Source organism: Labrus bergylta, chromosome 16, assembly GCF_963930695.1.
Source record: "Labrus bergylta chromosome 16, fLabBer1.1, whole genome shotgun sequence".
Taxonomy (NCBI): Eukaryota; Metazoa; Chordata; class Actinopteri; order Labriformes; family Labridae; genus Labrus; species Labrus bergylta.
The window spans coordinates 3,285,292-3,305,134 of NC_089210.1; the positions used below are offsets into that span (position 1 = coordinate 3,285,292).

The 19,843-nt window shown below is 45.1% G+C and overlaps 1 protein-coding gene across 5 annotated transcripts in view; it reads right to left on the reverse strand.

Moving 5' to 3' along the window:
• Nucleotides 1-19,843, reverse strand: part of LOC109994097 (RNA binding protein fox-1 homolog 3) — a 441,124-nt gene that overhangs the window by 33,514 nt on the left and 387,767 nt on the right. For 2 of the 5 annotated variants that reach the window (XM_029279957.2, XM_029279959.2), the window contains exons 1-3: nt 14,893-15,217; nt 6,984-7,127; nt 433-486 (exon numbers count right to left, since the gene is read on the reverse strand). In XM_029279957.2, coding sequence (XP_029135790.1) covers nt 433-486; nt 6,984-7,127; nt 14,893-15,162 — 468 coding nt within the window. In that variant the 5' untranslated portion in view covers nt 15,163-15,217. Of the gene's footprint in view, nt 1-432; nt 487-6,983; nt 7,128-14,892; nt 15,218-19,843 lie in introns of those variants that run through there. The other 3 variants (XM_029279958.2, XM_029279960.2, XM_065965158.1) reach the window with 3 other exon arrangements.

Consider the following 19,843-nt stretch of genomic DNA (forward strand, 5'->3'; position numbering starts at 1 on the left):
GTGAAAGCAGGACTAAATTACATTTGTGTTGAAAACATCCCAGAGCATTGTTCTCGGCCCTGAATCGCGGTACATCTCACAAAAAAACAAAATGAAAGAAAGAGCAGAGTGGTCCCTAAACGAGCAGGTTTTAAATTCCAGAAGCTGGAGGACCCGCAGCCGGCTTGCTGGATTAAGTGAATTGTGAAACAGCTCAATAATGAATTGATTGACAGGGCTAATGATTCACAACTCGGGTTAGAGCTGCAACAACAAAAACAATAGGGAGGGAGGGAGACGGAGAAAAAAAGGGAGAGGCATGGTGGATGCGGCTCTCCAGGACCAGGCTTAGGGACCACTACTCTCAGCCAATGTACACACTACACTAATGCCATCATTAGGAAACAGAAGAAGTACATGGTAATGAAGCAGCTGGTGTTCTAGTTCACTTACCTTGGATCCTCGCTCATTAAAGATAATCTCCACATCTAAAATCTTTCCAAATTGCTGCAGAGAGAAAAGAAAAAAGAGAAGAGAAGAAAACGGGCAGAGACAGAGTTAGAAAAGCCTTACTGGCTGTGAATTCATGAGAAGGACGGCTGGAGAAAGAGAAAAAACCATTAATGCAATATGGAAATGTTACTTTTGTGAGGAAATGGCGGTCAATTTGCATTTGTTAGCTCAGGAAACACTTCTTTTTGAAGCTGGCTGGCAAGCTTTAAAAAAGAGAGCTGCTGCTGCTTTAATGCATTTTATTTGTAGATCTATCGATACTATATGAAATGAGATCACAGCATCTGTAAAAACATTGGATCTTTGATTGCACATCAGCATCTCTGATGTTTGTTTGCTCGCTTGTTTTCACACAGGAAATACAACAAAAAAAAAAAAAGCTGATTATATTTTGATGTTGTCTTCAGATATTGAACCCCCTCCTCCACCTTCACGCTCACCTGGGGATTTCTGCCGAGTCTCCCGAGCAGATAGCTGAGCTCTGACTCGTGAAAAGTTTGGTGGACCCGTTCTGAAAGTACCCTAAAAAAATCATTTTATTCGCCTCTCTCTCTCCGTCTCATCTCTATTCTCTCTTCCGCCCCTTTGTTTGTGTGCTCTCGCAGTCAACAGGACCTGAGGGCCAGTCCCCGGGGGTTAACATGCTCCAGCCCTTTCGATTTAACAGGCCTGCCATTCGGATCATTAGAAAAGGGAGGAATGAAAGTAAACTGTAAGTTCCTCTAATGAGTGGAGTGAGAGAGACTTTTAATTGCTGTCTACGATGGCCGTATTATTTCATTAAAAGTAATTACCCTGTCAAGCGGTCCGCGTCGCCTTCATTTCGGCACAACAGGGAAGAAATGGGCCTTCCATGCGGTCGACGCTCAATGGGAATGGATGGATCGTTTGACTGAGCCACTAATAGGGGTTAGGAGGAGCTGGCTATTATCTGGCTGAAGCGAGTGGAGTGGGCTTGAGACGGTAAGGGTCTACGGGTTGGAGAAAGGCACATATGTTCCCTGCACTTGAGAGGATTTGCAGTAGCCTCACCACACCAAGCACAATGGTAATTCTTTCTGAATGTAGGAACTTGATTTCACAAGGTACCAAAAATCTAAGAACTCCCAAAGTTGATGATTGCAAATTAATCCTTGGATTGCAAATATGCCCAATCAAAGAACATCCACTAAAAGCTCTTGTTTTTTCCACTAATTGGCTCAGATGGTAATTTGAGCTGTCTCATACATTGAAAGCATCCCTACAGATGTTTAACTTGTGTTAAAGAGGAAGACATTTTTTTTTTACATGGTTTGACTTAACAGCCACCACACTCCCTCCATAAAACAAAAAAACAGACATTTTACTTCCTGAAACTCAGGCGCTGCTCCTCCAATGAATCGGTGTTGCCATGTGCGACTCAAACATTCAATCAGTGGTTACCATTTAAAAACCCCACACTCTCAAAATATTACAAAGCTACCCCATTGAGGGAGCAGTAGACCATAAAACTCATGTTTTCTCTGTAAAATGACTCTTTTTTATCGTTGGAGTCTGGTGGTTGTAAACATTAGGTTAAACTGAAGGCATCTTAGTGTTTAAAAAAGGGGCTTATTTACGTAGGTTTGTGTAATGCGTTTAGGCACTTAGAAGAAGTATATCAGTGGCAAAAAAACAACACTTAAAGTGAGAATACTTTGATTATGTGAATGCGCCCCTGAGGGTTACAGCCCATCTTATGGCTGTCAGCTGTGTCCTTCAACTTGAGCAAACAATTGGTACCAATTGGTCATTTAGATCCCAAGATACTTTAATGTAGGATCCTGGTTTTAAAGGAAAACAAATTCTCTTGGTTGGTGATTTGAACTCTTTCCTGTTGCAGCAGGGGGCATCTCCTCCCCCTATATAAGTTCTGGAAAAGACATTCCATAGATCCCATATCCACACAGCTGCTTCATATGGCGCTTAGCTTCATTGATTTCGAATGGGGAAGTGCTGGCTCGATCACACACACAGGCATTTATATCCCAGCGTGATGCCCCCTTTCTCGCCTGAGATGACAATGCTTTCCCCCACGCAATGTGCAGATGCTAATTGTTTTAACCGAGCGTAATGGGCTTGTGGCGTCGATTAATTAGTTTCAGAGGAAGTCGTCTTTGTGGATTTCCACATGGCGCTGGGGACTGCTCGCTGCTCACCAGTGATCTCATGCACTGCTATCCCCACCCACCCACTCACACACACACACACACACACACACACACACAGAAACAGCTGCCTCAGCAGCACCGATAAACAATAGCTTCAATGGGAGGAGTCTCCAAAGGGAGGACAAGAGAGGCTGACGTCATCTAAGAGGCTGCAGCTCGATCATACATCCATTTGTTTGAATAGATAAATTGAACAGCGATAGAAAAAGCAAGATAGAAGCAGAAGTACTCCCACGTCAGAGCCCCACTCCAGTGCTTTTGCATCTTTTACCCCATTTATCAGAGATATTTTTATACAAGTGCTGACCTAAATTGTAAATTTTGTTCCTCCAATTAACATGTTTTTAACTATTCTGGGCATCGGTTTGGTTTTCATTACAATCTTTTGGAGTCTGCTTTGGCTTCTATTACATTATCTCTTTTTCAGGAAATGATGTGCAGAATCAGCAGCCCATTCTGACTCACAATCTTGTCAAATACGGCCGCTTGGTCAGAGACCCCAATGCTTCGAAAAATCATTCTTCAACCAATCTATCAGAATCCATGGATGGCCTTTCTCCAGCACTTGCAATATCTCTTGAAAAAAGCAAGAAAATGAACGGTATGCAAACAAAAAGGTAATCAAAAGGTTTTCAGTTTAGTGGCATGGTCCTTCAATGCGCAGTGGACCCTGCTGCCTTTATCCTTGATCAAATCACTGCACACTGTGCTGCTGATGCCTTCAGCCTCCTCATGTGAAAGCAACACAAACAAGATCGCGGCCGCTGTGCCTCCACCTTTGATTAGCTTGAATATCTTCAAGCTCTTCAGAAACCTATAATTACACCGCCGCCGCAGCAGCAGCCCTGTGTATTCAAACAGCAGCCGAGCTCCAGTGTGTGGAGCATGTTAGGGCACAGCAGTGAGTGTGACAGCAGGATGGGGGTGGAGGAGGGGAGGAGGGCAGAGGTCCTGATTGCTCTGGGGGAGCGCTGTGAGAGCCCTTACATGCTCGGAGAGAAGCACTGCTGAAGAACTCCGGTCGCACAAACGAGGGCACCCTCGAGCAGTGCGAGCGCGGCGGCGCACAGAGCTTCTCGTTCGCACTCGGAGTGTTTTCATTTCCCTTTCTCACTCGTGAGCTCTCAGAGATCACAGTTTCTAATTACTGATTAAGGGTCCGCTGTGGTCGCCCTTAATGAGCCCCTTCATTCAGTGCCTCGTTAAAGGCTCACAGGTTGCTCCACACCCTTTAATCCAGTGGCGTGGCAGGGTGCATCTCAGGCCCCTCCCCTTTTTTTGTGTTTTTTTTAGGGTGCTGGCTCAAAAAAGCTTCCTATACTGCTGGGATTCTTCCTCCCCGTGTAGGAGCCAGATGGAGCTCCCCAACGAGCTTTTCTCTCTGCCTGTCGGGCCCCTCTCTAGCGGGCTGTGCCGCACCTTCACACCTCTTTTCCTCGGCCTCCCATCGCCTTCATGTGTGTGGGTTTCACTCATGCACAGCAGTAATGGCGTATTGAGCCGATGGCGCTCCAGAAGCCATTAGAGCTAGAGGGATTTTGCACACGCTGATGACACAAAAGGCTCATTGTGGAGGCCATGTCAGAGGGTGGAGAACAACCAGCTATCTCCTTTGCCAAGCCCTACCCCAAGACAATCAATCCTGCAACCCCCATATCTGCTATGCCAACCGCTGAGAAGGGCAGGGCATGTAGGAAAGAAAGGAACAGGGCACCACCACGTGGGTGCAGGAGGGTGATTGAGGGGGGGAACGGGTGGGCTGCGATCAATTTTCTATCGTATATCTGCATGCGGGCGGCGGCCAGGCACACAAAAGCCTCCGAGCTAATTACCGAGGCGATTTGGATTCCACACGACCTGCACCAGAGCTGGGAACAATAAAACCAACAATCAGAGAGAGAGAGAGAGAGAGAGAGCAGCCATGTTGTCTGCAATTTATAAAAAACCCCGAGCCAGGCCTCTCGAGTAATTAATATCATCAGCTGGATGTTGTCTTCATAACGATGAGAATTAACGCCTCTGGCTTCTAATGGTCCAATTAGCGCGCAACATTTAAAGTACATTTTTGGCAATCGTCTCCGTTCAGATCCATTATAGTTATTGAATCGGGGGATGTTTGGTTCAATTCTTATTGAGGCTTTTGCGAGACACAAGGGTGAGCTGTTGAACTATTCATTGCCTCATTAATTGGCCGAGAGACAGAAGGGAGGGAAGAGAAGAGTTTTAGCTGAGGACCTCTGCTATACCGACATGTAATCGTACTGCAGCGGACCCCTCAACAAATAATTCTTCTCCAGTCTTCATATTAGCTGACAGAGTTTAATGATGGACTTCAGAAGTGTGACAACAAAAAGTATCCTTTTGGAAATATTTGGTAAACATGAGTGACCGGAATTGAAGAACTAAAGTCAGTTGTGTTGACAGCGTTCTTCTCACTGATTTAATTGCTAAAATCTCTCAGCAAACGTTGATACTGGACTGACTCTATATCTCTACTAACTTCAGCCTGGTGTTAATGTACCAGTGTGTTTCATCTCTTTCACACCAGCCCCCCCTCTGTGACTAATTGGGCTTCTTTTTATTTACCTCCCTAAACTTGTTAAAACGTTTTTATTTTATTTCCTCTGACGTTTGTAACCAATGAAGTCACTAGATCCCTAGTGGTAGAAGAAGTCGTCTCACTCGTTGAAGTTTAATTTACTGCAAAGTTAAACCAAGGCTCTACCTTTTTCCATGTCTTAATGCCTTTAGTACAAAAATGTTTTTGTAGATTATTTCAGTCTGCAGCCAACAACAGGCTGCAATGACTGCAGTGTTCATCTTTGCAGTCAAATGCATCTAAACAAACAACAGTGCATTCAATTAAAATGCTTCTAACTGCCTCATTTCTTGGACTCTCGTAACATTTTGGAAAGGATCCTGAAAGACTGAGCTAATGGATTTGGACTGGACTTGAGCTTTTATAGTGCTTTTGTAGCTTTTACATGGCAGGTCACACCAGCCCATTCACACCCATTCACACACTGATGGAAAGTGTTCATCAGTATAAGCTGATTCCATTCATACGAAGAAGCAGTGGGAGCAACTTGGGGTTCAGTGTCTTGCACGTATCGGACATGTGGTTGCAGGAGCTGGGGATCAAACCCCTGACCTTCTGGTTGAGAGACGACCGACTCTACCAACTTATCATTAGATGATTCTTTTGAGTAGGAAACATTCATAGCTAACTTCAAATCCACCAGACTCCATTGATGAAAACAGTTTTTTTTACCTTACCTGCTCTGGCAGTCAGTTTTCTTTACTACACAAATAACATGTTGCATCAGAATCAGTCAGTGGAAACAAAATGTACACAATAACTCAAACAAAAGGTGTCATTTCAAAAAGGGTGGTACCAGAAACTCTCCTGTTCTGCAAGTTAAAACTACTTTTTTTTGGTCAATGGAGTCTGGTGCATTGAAGAGAGCAAAGTGTGAAGACAAAAATCTGAAGTTTTAATGATAAAACCCCAATCTTTGTAGGCGTCCTTTTTATGAGACACTAACAATTTCAATCAGAGCGTGACTGTAGCTAAATCTAGGACTTTTAATGGACGTTTTTTGATCAAGCCCAGTTCCCAATGGATCACGTTGAAGCTATCACATCCCGGTTTGAGCTGCTAGCTGAAGCAACAAGCAGGAACTACTCCAAAACATTACAACCAAGAACTATACAAATACCCACCCCTCTATGAGGATGTTTCCCCTCTGCTTGTTATCCCCGATGCTTAATAAGCCACTTCATTATAGTAATAACTCTTTGATGATAGCAGAGGTCCGCTCTGTTGCGAGCGAGGTGGAGCTGTACTAATATAAAACACTGCAGGACACCCTGATTAAAACGTTCCTTTGGTACCGGATTGGAGTTTTTACAACTGGACTGGTTACCTGACGGCTAATTTGGCTTTGTAGAATTATTGTCAGCGTGTTCTCAGGTCACCATAGAAACCTTTGTTCATGTTATGGGCTACATACGGTGGCCCTGAGGGTCAACAGAATGCAAAAAAAATATTCAATTCCTGAGATGTAAATGGAAAATGCAAAAGAATTGTAATGAAACAAATTATTTCACTTACATAAATGTCTATTTCAAGCAATTTTTTAAGTTTTTCAAATGTTTTCTTTTTTGCTTTTAATGAAATGTTTTTGCCTTCTGTGAAATGTCTTTTTTTTAACAGTTTGCCTTCAGGGCCACCGTAGTTAGACCTACAAAAAAAAAAAACTGTGATGACTGACTTGTGATGTCCCTTCCAGGTATACTCACCCCAAACATTTGCCTTAGGTCGGGGTCCCGGAAGCGGAAGGGAATGTTGGAGACATGTAACCTTTTGGGCTGCTGCTTCTCTGAAGAGTCTGAGTGCTGGAGCTGGAGCTGCTGAGAGCCCTCTGTTTGCGTCACATCATCTGTCTGCCGGAGGGAAACAAACAGAAAAAGAGAGACACAAGCTGCTCATTAGCCGCTACAGTATACTCTACCTCCCGGCCCTGAACTATACCAGAACAGGGGAGGGGTTGGAAAAAAAAGGAGGGGGGGGGTAGTGGGATGCAGGGTGGGGGAGGCCTGCCTAACTAACTTACTCAGCGTCTGCCATTTTTCAAATCTGGCGAGCAAAGCCAAAGCGATAAACAGCCGATGACTTATCGTGTCAAACCTCAGGTTGTGCATTACAAATCCACTTATTAATCTCTTGCACTTAGCTCTTGAGCAACAGGGAAGATTGAAGTGCTGACAAAAAGGCGTGGATATAGATCCCACGGAGCCCTGACATGTCTAGACTAAAGACACATTATTGGTGACGTTTTTTTTGCACACAGCCATCAAGTGTGCGAGGCCCACAGCCCTCAGCGTTGTTGTTTTCCATCATTATGCGAATGCTATGCTGACATTTCTATATAAATGACGCGCCTGATGTCAATGACAAATCTCACTTGTTTCCCCGCGCGACACCTCTGATTGATTTCGCTCACAGGTTGCCGGCTGCTTGTCTGTTCAGACGGACTTTGTTGTTTTTGAGGCAGTTTCTTTTCCGATGTGTACTGTGGAGAAATCCTATTTGTTCATGGTATATTGTTAATCCTCTCTTTTATTCACATTGTGGTGTAGATCATGTGGAATCCTCGTGTTTGGATTAAAAGCTCAAAATTCAGTGTTGCACTATTTATTCTGTGATTTATTACATAGATGGCAGTTTGAAGCAGCACAAACATGGATTGAATTAATAACTTTAGAAGAAGTATTATTTGAGTTAACCCTTAAAAATCTTCAATAGAAATGGTGTCAGTGCCTGAAATAGTGTTTTGACTACTGTGATGACATTTTGTTGAATAAAGTAGCATAAAGTGTGGACAGTTTGATTAAATCAATAAATACGATGCATGTAGTGCCTGTGTCTTTTTGTACTGTAACTTCAAACCATAATCTTCAGAATGAACAAAGAATAACTTAAACTAATAACTTGAGAGCACAAGCACTGTAACTTTTGCTGCTTTGCTAAAGTGCTCATAATGGATAGGCCGGGTCTTTGTAATATAGCAATAAGTAAGGTCTTTTACCTGCTTTTTATAAAGTGTCTCGAGATAACACTTGTTATGAGTTGACGCTATACAAATAAAAATTGATTGATTGATTGATTGAAACATTTAAGAAAAATATTTTCTTAGGTTAAAAACTGGAGTGCAAACCTAAGTTTGGTTTTCTCATAGACTTCTATACAATCAGACATCTTTGAGCTAACAGTGGGGTTGCCCCATGCATGCATGCAGTTGGATGCATTCTGACTTTGCGTTTGAAACCTAGAGGCTAAATCTATTCTTATATATATATATATATATATATATATATATATATATATATATATATATATATATATACAGTCTGATTTATTTATTTTTTAAAAAGAAAGAAAAAGAAACGGCATCGCTGTGTTTCTTTTTTTTGGCTTGAATCTTCTCCTTTCTGCAAGAGAACAAAAAATTATTAAAACAAACAAAAAAATGAACCCTGATTTAGTGACTCAGAAGGCTGACTAAATAAAGGAAGTGAGAGCGGAGGGGGGGCGGGCGGGGGGGAGAGACTGAGACACGGTGGAGTGGAAGTGGCAGATATTGAGCACAAAAAGCTGTTTGAATGTGATATGTAAACTGCGAGGTCTCCCGGGAAGTGCTCTCTGAGCACGGCAAACACACTATACACTGGCAGGGAAGTCACACACATACAGACACAATCTTGTACCGAGATACAGACGTGGAACGGGGGGAGCAGGTTGTTGCCAGAGTAGAAACGGTTCAAATGACACACACACTCACACACACTAAACGCGCACGCTCACACGATGATAACCCTCGCCCCGCTCTGAGGCTGTCAGATGGCTGCGGGCCACTCTTAGTGATACATCTCCCACCATTTAGGAAATGGGGTAGAGATTTATTCATTATAATTCATCATCACAGTATTATCATTATCATCATGATCGTAATGATGATCGCCTTTATTATTCTCATTATCATAATCACAATCTCCACTGTAATGGCCGTCATTTATTCGCTTTTTATGGCCCATTCCGAGACAGTGACATACATTGTTAGCGGTGACAGTTGTTTGATTCAAGGTCCCACTTTGTCTCCCCCCCCCCCCCCCCCCCCCCGCAGCCGTACAGGTAAGAGCGGGATCGGTGGCAGCAGCTTCCCCGAGTCTCCGTCTTTTGGGCTTTTTGAAGGCATCCAGGACCCAGAGGTTAACAAGTGGAGAAGGACACGGGCAGCGGGGGAATGTGGCAAACTCGGGCCCGGCTGGTGTGGAGAGTGGATTTGTGACAGAGAGAGAGAGAGTTGGGGCGGAGTGGGGTCTTAACTCTGCTGTGTCCTCGCGTGCTGGAGGTTAATAGCCTGAGTAGCCATGTTGGGGCCCCGGGGGGTGGGTGACACATTGCAGACAGATGCTGGGACCGTGGAGGGTGACAAGGTACCAGAGGCCCCCGCGGGTCAATCTGTTTCATCGGTCACACATGACACTATCGACCTTTAGCGTATGTTTCCAGACTACAGAGCACCGCTGTCCTCTTTCTGTCTGTCTGCTCTTTTTATCCCAGCAGGCGCGGTTGTTTGCAAACACCCAGATTAACTTTCAGACAGGACGGCAGCACGCTGACATCGGGGGCAAACACACACACACACACACACACACACACACACACACACACACACACACACGGAGAACACAAATACAGAATCGCTGACTCCCAAGCATTCCCAGACTGCATCCTACTAACTCAATAACTTGGGGTGTCACTGAGATCTGGAACGCTTGCCTGTGCACACCGCTCCCCGAAGGCTCCAGCCCGCCCGCCCGCCTGGTTGTGAGATGGTGGTGTTTCAGTGGAAAATAATTACCTCTGTATTACCATAGGAGGCCACCTTCAGTGGCACTTTACTGTCCCGACAGCTGCTGTCACAGAGAGGAGGAGGAGGAGGAGGAGGAGGAGGAGGGTGGGGGGGGATGCAAAACATGCCGTCACCGCTGAAGCCAGCAAACCAGAGAGTGAGAGAGCTGTCAACTCCGGCAACTCTACCGGCTTCCCGTTCAGTCATTCCTCTAAAAGACTCCCCTCGCTGTTATTTTGCAAATCGCCTGCAAAGTGCTTCGCTCAGCACTTTCCCCCCCTCTCTCCTCGCAGAGTGGCATTACAAGAGCATAATTGAAACTATCTGATTGGAATGCTGCCAAGCAGGTAGATTACATCCGATTAAATAGTTGGGGGGATACTGAGTCGTCGCTCTCAAGAATTATAATGCCTGAGCTTTAATTTATTATTTTTATTTTCTTTCTCTCTTCCCCTCTACTCCCGGTTCCTCCACTGTTTGTTTTGGTTTTCTGAAGAAGCTGCAAATATATATCCCCCTCCATCACCTGGGAGAGCAGCGGGTGTAAAGAAAGTGAGCGTGGAGTAGACGGGCCGCTCCCCCCCCCCCCCCTCCCAAGTGGTGGAAGGAAGAGGAGTTATTTTGGGCGACAGTTGTAATCCTGTGAATATTCTCCATAGAGGATGTTACCAATGGTATGTAGCAGTTGAAGTTCTCTTCGGCCACTCTTCCTCAGAGGAGATGTGCAGCCGTTTGAAGGACTCTCTATTCAGATATGCAGCTAAGAAGTTGATTTGGTTGCTATATGTTTTTTAGACCAAAAAAAAAAGACAATTTTCTTCGGTTGGAAAGTCTGTTTGTTCTCCTTGAATTAAACTCTTGTGATGTCACTGTCATTGTGCTTTTTACACACAGCGTACCTAACTGGTAGATTCCACACAGAATCGGTGTGCACAGAGTTCCGTCTCCGCTGTGGTTTCGCTTCGTCCGACGGCGCACACCTTACCTCACTTTGTCTGTGTCTGAAGTGTAAGCATTGCCATAAGCAGCAGGACTCACAAGATCCCAGGAGAACTACAAGATCACGCGGGAATAAAAGAAAACAACGGGAAAGCAACGGCTTACTTTGCATTTCCGCGGTTGTTTGTTTTTTTATTCGGTGCAATTTTTTGATGTGATGGTGGTTGGACACACGATCAGGAGCCTTTGTATTGTGTTTTATTTGGAAATCGACAAGTCGCTCTATGCTTTGCCCTTGTGTGACTTCCTGTCTGGGTGGCTCCAGATGGTTCCACTGAAAGTAGCAGTGGTGCGTATTTTGGGGGCGGAGCAGAGCAGAGTGCCGCTGCGGTGGAAACACTAACATTGACTTAAGAGGGGGTGCACAGGGAGATTGTAGAAACTCCCAACAATGTGGCAGGGCTGAAAGCTGGAGAGGGAGGTGTTCATGCAAAAAAACTGCCATGAGCCTCTGACACATAAACAAGCTAACAAGCTACATACCAGGAAAGTATCATTGCGCCGATTGATATTCAACAGCAGGGGGAAATCAGTGGCTCCACCCACTTCTAGATAGCTCAGTCGTCCTGTTTTAAATGATGGCCGACCAGAATCGCCTCTAAAATCTACTCCCAAGTCGTGTCTGAAACGCAGCTCATGGGAGAACACAGCAAGTGTGTGTGTGCTCCCACATGTCTGCTTGCCCCTCGTGTGTTCATGTTATCACAGTCGCCCCAGAACACCCTTTGGAAAGTCTTCATGCCGCTGTGGAAAATCTGAAAATTGAGTGCTGCCCTAACACCACTGCCATTAATTTGTTATCTGAGAAGAGAATGATTACTCATGAAATCCAACCAAAACCTCAGACTATTTGAACTGAGCCAGATAACGAGCTCAGGGTTTTTTTTTCTTCTTCTTCTTCTCCAGTGGAGCTCGCTGGCAGCCCTCTGCTCCCCGTCATCTCGGAGGATTTGGTGAAAAAAAAAAAAAAGTTGGGGTCTGTCTCTCTTCCTCAAGCCGCCCCGCTTTCTTTCAAGTCGGCTTGTTTGAACACGGCAACCGAGCGAGGTCCCAGAGGTCTCTGGCTCTGGACAGCACCACCTCCCCCCCCCCCCCCCCCCCAGTATAGACGGAGCATACTGGTAGACACAGACAGAAACAGAGAGTCCCTGCGCCTCATTAAAACATACACACTCCCTGCTCTCTGCGGGGAATACACACAGAATCCATACGTTCCACTGAATTTTCACTCCTCTCTCTTGACTCTTTTTTATGTCTTTAAGTCGAGAGAAGATGTGCAGAGTGAAGCGCCGTCGCGGGGGGGAAAGAGGAGCTGAGCGCAGCAGAGTCGAGCCAAGGGAGGAGGGCGAGTGTGACGGAGGGGGGGAGAGAGAGAGAGAGAGTTGCTGATCTGCTCCTTCAATCTGTGTTCCTGCAGGGTGCCCTAATCAAAGGCGCCCGGGCCCGTCTGTGGCACCCAGAGCAAAACAGGCTGGGTCTGTCATAAAAGCGGGGGGGGGGGGGACACAGCGGTGGGCAACACTACAGCAGCGGCCCCACCGAGGATTAGACTCTGTGTTTACACCCCACTAATCTCATCCCTCTGTCCTCACTGGGGGAAAAGAAAAAAAAACGGGTGGAGGAGAGAAGGAGAGTAGAGGGACGGGCGCAAAAAGAGAGAGAGAGAGAGAGAGAGACAGAGAGAGGGGGAGCATGAAGGCAAGCTCTCATCTCTCCATGGCCACCGTCTCTGGGCTTTCTTCACAGCGGGTGAGCAACATGAAATCAAATCAAATGTAGAGAGAGAGAGAGAAGGGGGGGGAGACAGTGGGAGATAGTGAGTGGTGGGGTGGGGGGAGGGGGGAGGGGGGGTAGCTGAACCTCCTGCCAAGTCTCTGCTCACTTTAAACTCTCTCGTGTGTCGGCCATTACTGTATAAGTGCGGTGTTATAACCGCGGGAAGCAGTCGGAGAGCGTCACACAAATCTTCAAATCAAACATTGCGACATTATAGGCAGATGATAATACGCCGTTGCCTCCGCTCTGCATGTGCTTCATAAGCACTTTTTCCCCCCGCTTGCCAAATGTTCATCGACGCTCTGTAATTGTGCGGCAGAGAGAGAATGGAGTTATTAACCGTCTCTTTTATGAGTGACCCAGATCCGTCTCAGGAGCGCCCGTGCCCTCGCCGTGACCTCTTCCCCAGCAGGTGTTTTTTCACGCTAAAGGGAGAGAGAGGAAGGGTCTGAAGGTCTTCTTTTTTTTTTCATCTCCGCATGCATTATCTGACTCTCTGAACACGCCTCTCAAGTTTGCAGCTAAGTCGTCCTCCTCCTCCTTTTTTTTTTTATCTACATCTGCCTCTTGTGAAGGTAAATCCCAGGTCAAGGCTTTCCATATAAGAGCATCAGCACACAAGGGCGGAAATGTTTAATGTATAATTCAGAATTTCACTCACTTCCAAGCCTTCTATCTCGACACACAGCATTGCCAGGGGTTTGTTTTTTTTTTCTTCCCTACTTGGGAGTGCCAGTACTTTAAATACATGCAGCCTTATGGTGACATGTGAAAAAAAAAAAAAAAAAAAACTATAATCAGGACCAGGCACAGTCACACATGAAGCCATAGGAGGGCTATAAATAAAAATAAATCTTTCTAAAGAATAGGAAAGTAGGGGGGGGGGGGGGGGGCACCGGTGACCTAATGGTTAGTGCATGTGCCCCATGTATGGAGGCTATGTTCCTCCAAGAGGTTGGGTTTGAATCCACCCCTGTGGCTCCTACTATGTTGGCAGTGGCGATTCTAGAGTCCGTCTAAAATCAATTAGGGGGCCCGTCCAACCAGCGTTCATCACCGTCATGTCTGCTAGATGACGTTTCCTCCTCTTCCTTTACCCTTCCTTCCTATCGACGGCTAATTCCTCTTCATTTTTCTTCAGTTGCGTTCATTGAGAAACTTTGGTTTTCTAAGCCAGCCTTTTTCCAAACTTAAGACTGTCGCGGCCCACTTTGAAACACAAAATTACTCCGGGGCCCGTCATAAGATAAAAGTTATGACTACAGCTCCCACTTTCAGCAAGGGTAAACTATTGGACATGACAACATGATCTTATGGCAAGATAGACACAAAAGTTTACTAAACAGATTATAAAATATCATCTGATATTATGTCCATGACAGGCCTTACTAATCACTCTGTCTGTTTGAGGGGTTGGCTCATGGTAAATATTGCAATATTGGCCTTTTCGCGGCCCGCCTGTAGTACCCACACAGACCACCAGGGGTCTGCGGCCCACACTCTGGGAAGCACTGTTCTAAGCGATAGAGTGAGTGCTTTCAGATGGGGCACCCAAAGGGATTGTCGTTGCAAAATTTGCACATTTTGAGCCACTGCTTTGGTTTTAAGTCTGTGAGCGCCCCCTACTGGTCTGGGGCCCCGAGCAGTTGCCTGCCTTGCCCGTCGGACAAGGAGCACCTCTGTATGTTGGATTGGTAGTTTGGATCTGTGAGGCCTTTAGCTTCTGTATCTCTGAACAACACAGAGACATGCTGTTCTATTGCACCAAATGAGACAATGTCAAACTTCCCTGAGCACAAGAGCTAAAGATTTCATTTCGTAAGGCTGTGGCAGACGTTAGTAAGAGAAAACAAGCATTACAGAACACTTGACTCAGAAAAACAAAAGACAGATAGAAATATTAGCCTCTTAAATCACAATCAAACGTTTTGAATTTAAACGTTAAATCTTCTCTAAACATCTGGCAGAGGTTAATGCAAAAGGAAAAAGTGTAATATTGATAATAATGTTTTTTTTACTTGCTGACAGCGTGTTGGGAACAGTGTTTGCAGGTGATGGAGGACACTGACCGGTGCGGTCGTGGTGGCGGTGATGGCGGGCGTGCTGTTGTCGGTGCCGGCCGGCTCGCTGTGCGTCTGCGTGGGCGTGTAGAGGGTCATGGCGTGCTCGGGGACCCGGCTCTGCCCGGTGTAGTCCTGTGTCGGGAGGGCGTGCGGCGCCGCGAACTCTGCGGGGATGCCGTTCTGTGGTGGGGGAGGGTACTGGGCTGGGGTGTACGGCTGGGCCATCGCTTCTGGGGGGTTGGTGGCCTCTTGGTTACCCTGAGAGAGAAAAACACACAACAAGAGGGAGGCGTTGAGAATAACAACAGGATGTGATAGTGAGTTCAGCGAGTGCGAGTTGTGCTGCAAACTAACGAAGTCGGGGGGGTGGTGGTGGGGGGGGGGACAGCCATCATATCACAGCTCGGCTCACATTAGAGAATTCCTTGATCATTGCTAATGAACACAGTTTATGTTGTAGAGCACGGCGCGCTTTTGGAGGGGGCAGGAGTCAGGGGGAATCTCGATTGCACTCGATGGCAAAGCACAAGAGGAAAGATCAATTAATTGATAAAATTTTGATTAGGGCCTTTGATTCCAGTGACAGGTGTGTTAAAGTAGCAGCTGCTCCGTCTCAACGCCCCTGCTATCTTACTTTTACCACTAACCAGTGTCTCTCTTTATGAGCTTTTCCTTTATCGCTCCCTACCCTCAGCCTTTGTGTCTGACTTTTTTTTTTTAAAGATTTTTGAGATTTATTGGTCCTACAGTTTTGAGATGCAAAGATTGCATTTCTGATTGCAATTATGATTTTTGCAAGTTTTGACATCCTGATTCTTTTTCCAACTTTTTGCAAAAAAAACTAATTGTTCTAAACATGCAATTTGAAATCTGACCGCTAATCAGGCTAACTTTTTTTTAAAAACAGCTTCAAAGCTGCACCAGATTCAGGGTGCTGGTGGCCTAGCGGTTTATTCGCATACTTCATGCACAGAGGCTTAAGTCCTGGAGAGTGGGCGGCCCAGGTTGGAATCCAACCTGTGGCTCCTATCTCACATGTTGTTCCCCACTCACTCTCTCTCTCCACAGTTTCTGACTCTATCCACCGTCCTATCCCTAAAATAAAGGCATAAAAATCCCCAAAATACAGCTACACCAGGTACTCCCATTCTCACAATATTTCCTGCAAACACTTCATGGTCAAACTTTTTCACTCACACGCACACACGCTGAGGTTTTATCATTCAGTGCCCAACCATAACCAAAGAATATTAAAGGTATATGAATTCAATAACATGATAATGTACTGTTCTCTCGCCCAGCCCAGGGGAGCAAAAGAGAGAGAGAGAGAGAGAGAGTGCACACACACACATATATGTACAGTGCTGGCGCAGAAAAAAAACTAGGTACTTTTTGGCACGAGGAGCAAATGCATGGAAGTGACCATTATTTCTCCTCCTGTATGTCGATGTGTTTTTTTCCACTCTTGCCGATGAGCACCGCACGTCCACACTGCTGACGTGTTAGCTTGCCTGTGTGCATTAAATGTGCGGCTTGAATCTGAGACACAAGGTCAGTTAGATTTGAGAGAAACCGGCCAGTCGCTAATCAAGGATGAGCATGCTGAAAATCTTTCTAGGACAAATCGGTGCATCTCTAACTAACATGATAGCAGAGTTTTGTTATGATTTCTCTGTGGAGTGCACGAGTTTGATTCTGATGTAGACGTACAAGAGAATGCAAGCAAAATGGCATTATGTCTTGGTCTAGGAAACAGAACATTTTCTAATCATAGAGAAGTTAGAGACCAAGAATGTTCTACAGCTGTTTTAAAATATTAAAGCAAGGCCAAGGTTTTAAAATGAAAGGCTTCCCCTTCAACCAGGCTAAAACTCTTCTGATAATTAGTCTTGCTTCTGCACGTTTTGAAATCATACTTGAAGACACACTCCAGTCAGAAGCCTTGGTCTGTTTCATATAACGCTCATTCCCCCTGGAGCCTCAATAGAAGTCACAATATTTGATCCCGGCACCACATATGTGTTTTTTTTTTTATTCCTCACTCCTGACTTAAGTGATAGATGAACCCTTTTGCAATGAAGCAGCTTCACAGACCCTTTGTCTCGTGTGGATGCTCGAGATGATGAGCTGCAGATATAATGGACTTTTTTTTTTCCTTCTCTTGGCTGGTGCACATTGTTAAACCGGGTAATGGCCGGACTTAAAGAAGTGCATGTCTTATTGTTGCGACTGTGAATCCCAACTAATGAGCAAGAACAGTGAGATCAGTGCTGCTGCAGCGGATATCCATCCCCGACATTAAAAACACAGAGAGGGAGGGGAGGAAAAAAAAAAAGGTGAGACAATAACACTGAAATCCAATAACTCCCCCCCACTGCAAATACCCTCAATCAAATTTAAAGATACACATCATACGAGCTCGATGCATAACTCTTTCCAAAAACAGTGAGGGGAGGAAAAAAAGCACACAATAGCAGGCAGAGGTAAGGGTTTATGATTGGAGAAAAACAATAACAGTAAACAGATAGAGAAGTTTCTGTCTCTTCCTTTACAAGCCGGCTGGGGATGGTGAGAAAGGAGATAAATGTGTTTTATTCTTCTCTCTTTTTTTTTTGTTTGTGGTGTTTGGCCCTCTTTCTGCAGATTTTTTTCCCTGCAGAAAAGCTCCGCACGGTCAGCGGGAAGTCTGTGTTTTTTCTTTTTTTTTTTAATGAGAGAGATCCAAGCAACACTGTGCTGTAAATGTAGTGGAAATAATTCTACTCCTGACGTGTTGGCAAACAAAACCTCGGTCCTTAACTGTGCTCTGCCAATTAAGGAAATGCTCCATTATCTTAATGAAAAAAAAAAAAAAAAAAAGAAGGGACGCCTTGACAGATAGGAGAAGGATTGACCGGCCTTCCTGAAGCCTGCAGGGCCTCGAGGCTGCTCCTGCTGTACGAAGCGGACCCCTTCACTCACTGCCTGACCTAATCCCCCCCCTTCTCTTTTTTCATTATACTGTATTTCTATCTCCTCTGTCTCTTTTTCAATCCCTCCCTCCCCTTTCCCTTTCATGCTCATCTCTTCCTCACCCCCCCTCCTCTCTTTTTATGCAGAAACTTTTTTAATCTCTACCCCTGTGCTCTACTTTCCCTCTCCCTCCAGTCATGGCATTATATAACACACTTGCATTGCGGGGCATCCTAATTCAAGGAAGCTCTTGATGTTGGCAATTTTCAACTTCTAAGCGCCCATTTTTTTAAAAAGGAGAATGGGGTTGGTTACCTAAAAATAAGACGCACCTCCTGGTGTGACAGCTGAAAAAGTACAACCCGGATTCCCATGCCCTCCTTTTTTTTTCTTTTTTTTTTTTTTAAACTGGCCTGTTGCAAAAAAGCGTCAACGCGGTCCGTGCTCAGCGGTCCGGCGGAGGCAAAAAAAAAGCTCAGCAGCCCGGGAAACTCGAAAGATGCTGTGTTCGACTGTTTGGACATCAAACGCTGTTCATGTCATTAAAGGAGATCAAAGCAGCAGTTATGCCGTTTTAGTTAGCCACTGTCAGGATCACCGCCCCGGGGTCCTGATTGGGTGTTTGTAAGGATTTGCGGAGGAGTGTGTTTACACGCCGACTAACACAGAGGAAAAACATCACAGTCCTCATGTCAGGATTCAGAGGGTTTGTCCGAGTTTAAGAGAATCATTTTGCAAGTGTAGTGATTCTTCAAAAAACTCCTCACACTTGATTAACGAGATAAAACCACTGAAACAGGAAGAGCTTGGTTGGCTCAGGCTTTCTCGCTCCATGCCTGATTGTTTACGGTGAGAAGGCAGAACAAACACCTAGCTGTGGGAGGGGCTACTGCCCTTTGTGATGTCGTAAATGGAGAATCTCCAAAACGGACTGTTTGAGCACACATTTTTTTGAAAGGTGGAGCAGGGAAAAGACGGAGAGGATGGACTTTTCTCATCGTTGGGGGGTTTGTAGACAAGCTAGGGCCCAAAAAAAAAATGTTAACGCTGACAGCCCCAATACAGAGACCCTTACTGAGAGGGATATCTCTGAAACATCTACTGGACATTTCAAAATAAAAGCAAGTTTAAACATGAAGGGTTCAGGAAGAAAAGAACCATTAGCTGATGATACTACAATTGCAAAATAAAAGGATTACAAAAACTGTTTGAATGAACTGTTAAAATAACTAAGTTAGAACAAAACATAGAGGATAAGAAAGTGTAAAATGTTGGAGGCATGTCGACATATCCCAAATAAATAAGAGAAGGAGTAGAAGGAGTCTTCTTTGCATGTCAACAAAGCGAGATAAAAACACAACATATTTGGTGCTTTTCCTTCTGAGCCAGTTTTACTTGTGTGTTCTGTTTGTCAGTTTCTTAATTAAGGGAAATCTATGGTTTAGTTCCCTTTCCTCACTAGTACATGAGCCACAGTTCTGTTCCTTTGTCAAGACTCTGTTCTGCATTTGTCATGATTCCGTTATTCAGTGAAACTTTGTAAAGTCATCGTCTGCACTTTGGTGAGAATCTGAATCGTTATCACCACTGGGCCGGTGTCTCTGTGTCAGGTCGGCTGCTATTAGGAGCCTTGAACAAGTGCGAAGGAGACTGAGTGACACACACAAACAGGAATGCAGCCCGGAGCTCCTTTTTTTTTGGGGGGGGGAGAAAAAGGAAAAACTGCCAGAGTGTTGTAGCACCATGTCGTTGCTGTTTCAAAGGGCAGCAAGGCAAAAAAAAAAAAAAAAAAGCAAGGAGGCGGAGAGTACAGGCCTCATTAGTGAAACACAAAGTAACGCCGGCTCTCTCGTATGATCTTCGCCTTCCTCTGATGTGTGTGACAAACGAGTTATCCGACTGGAAGAGAAGAAAAAAGAAAAGGTTCATGAAAATCAAGGGGAGTTGTGCTGGT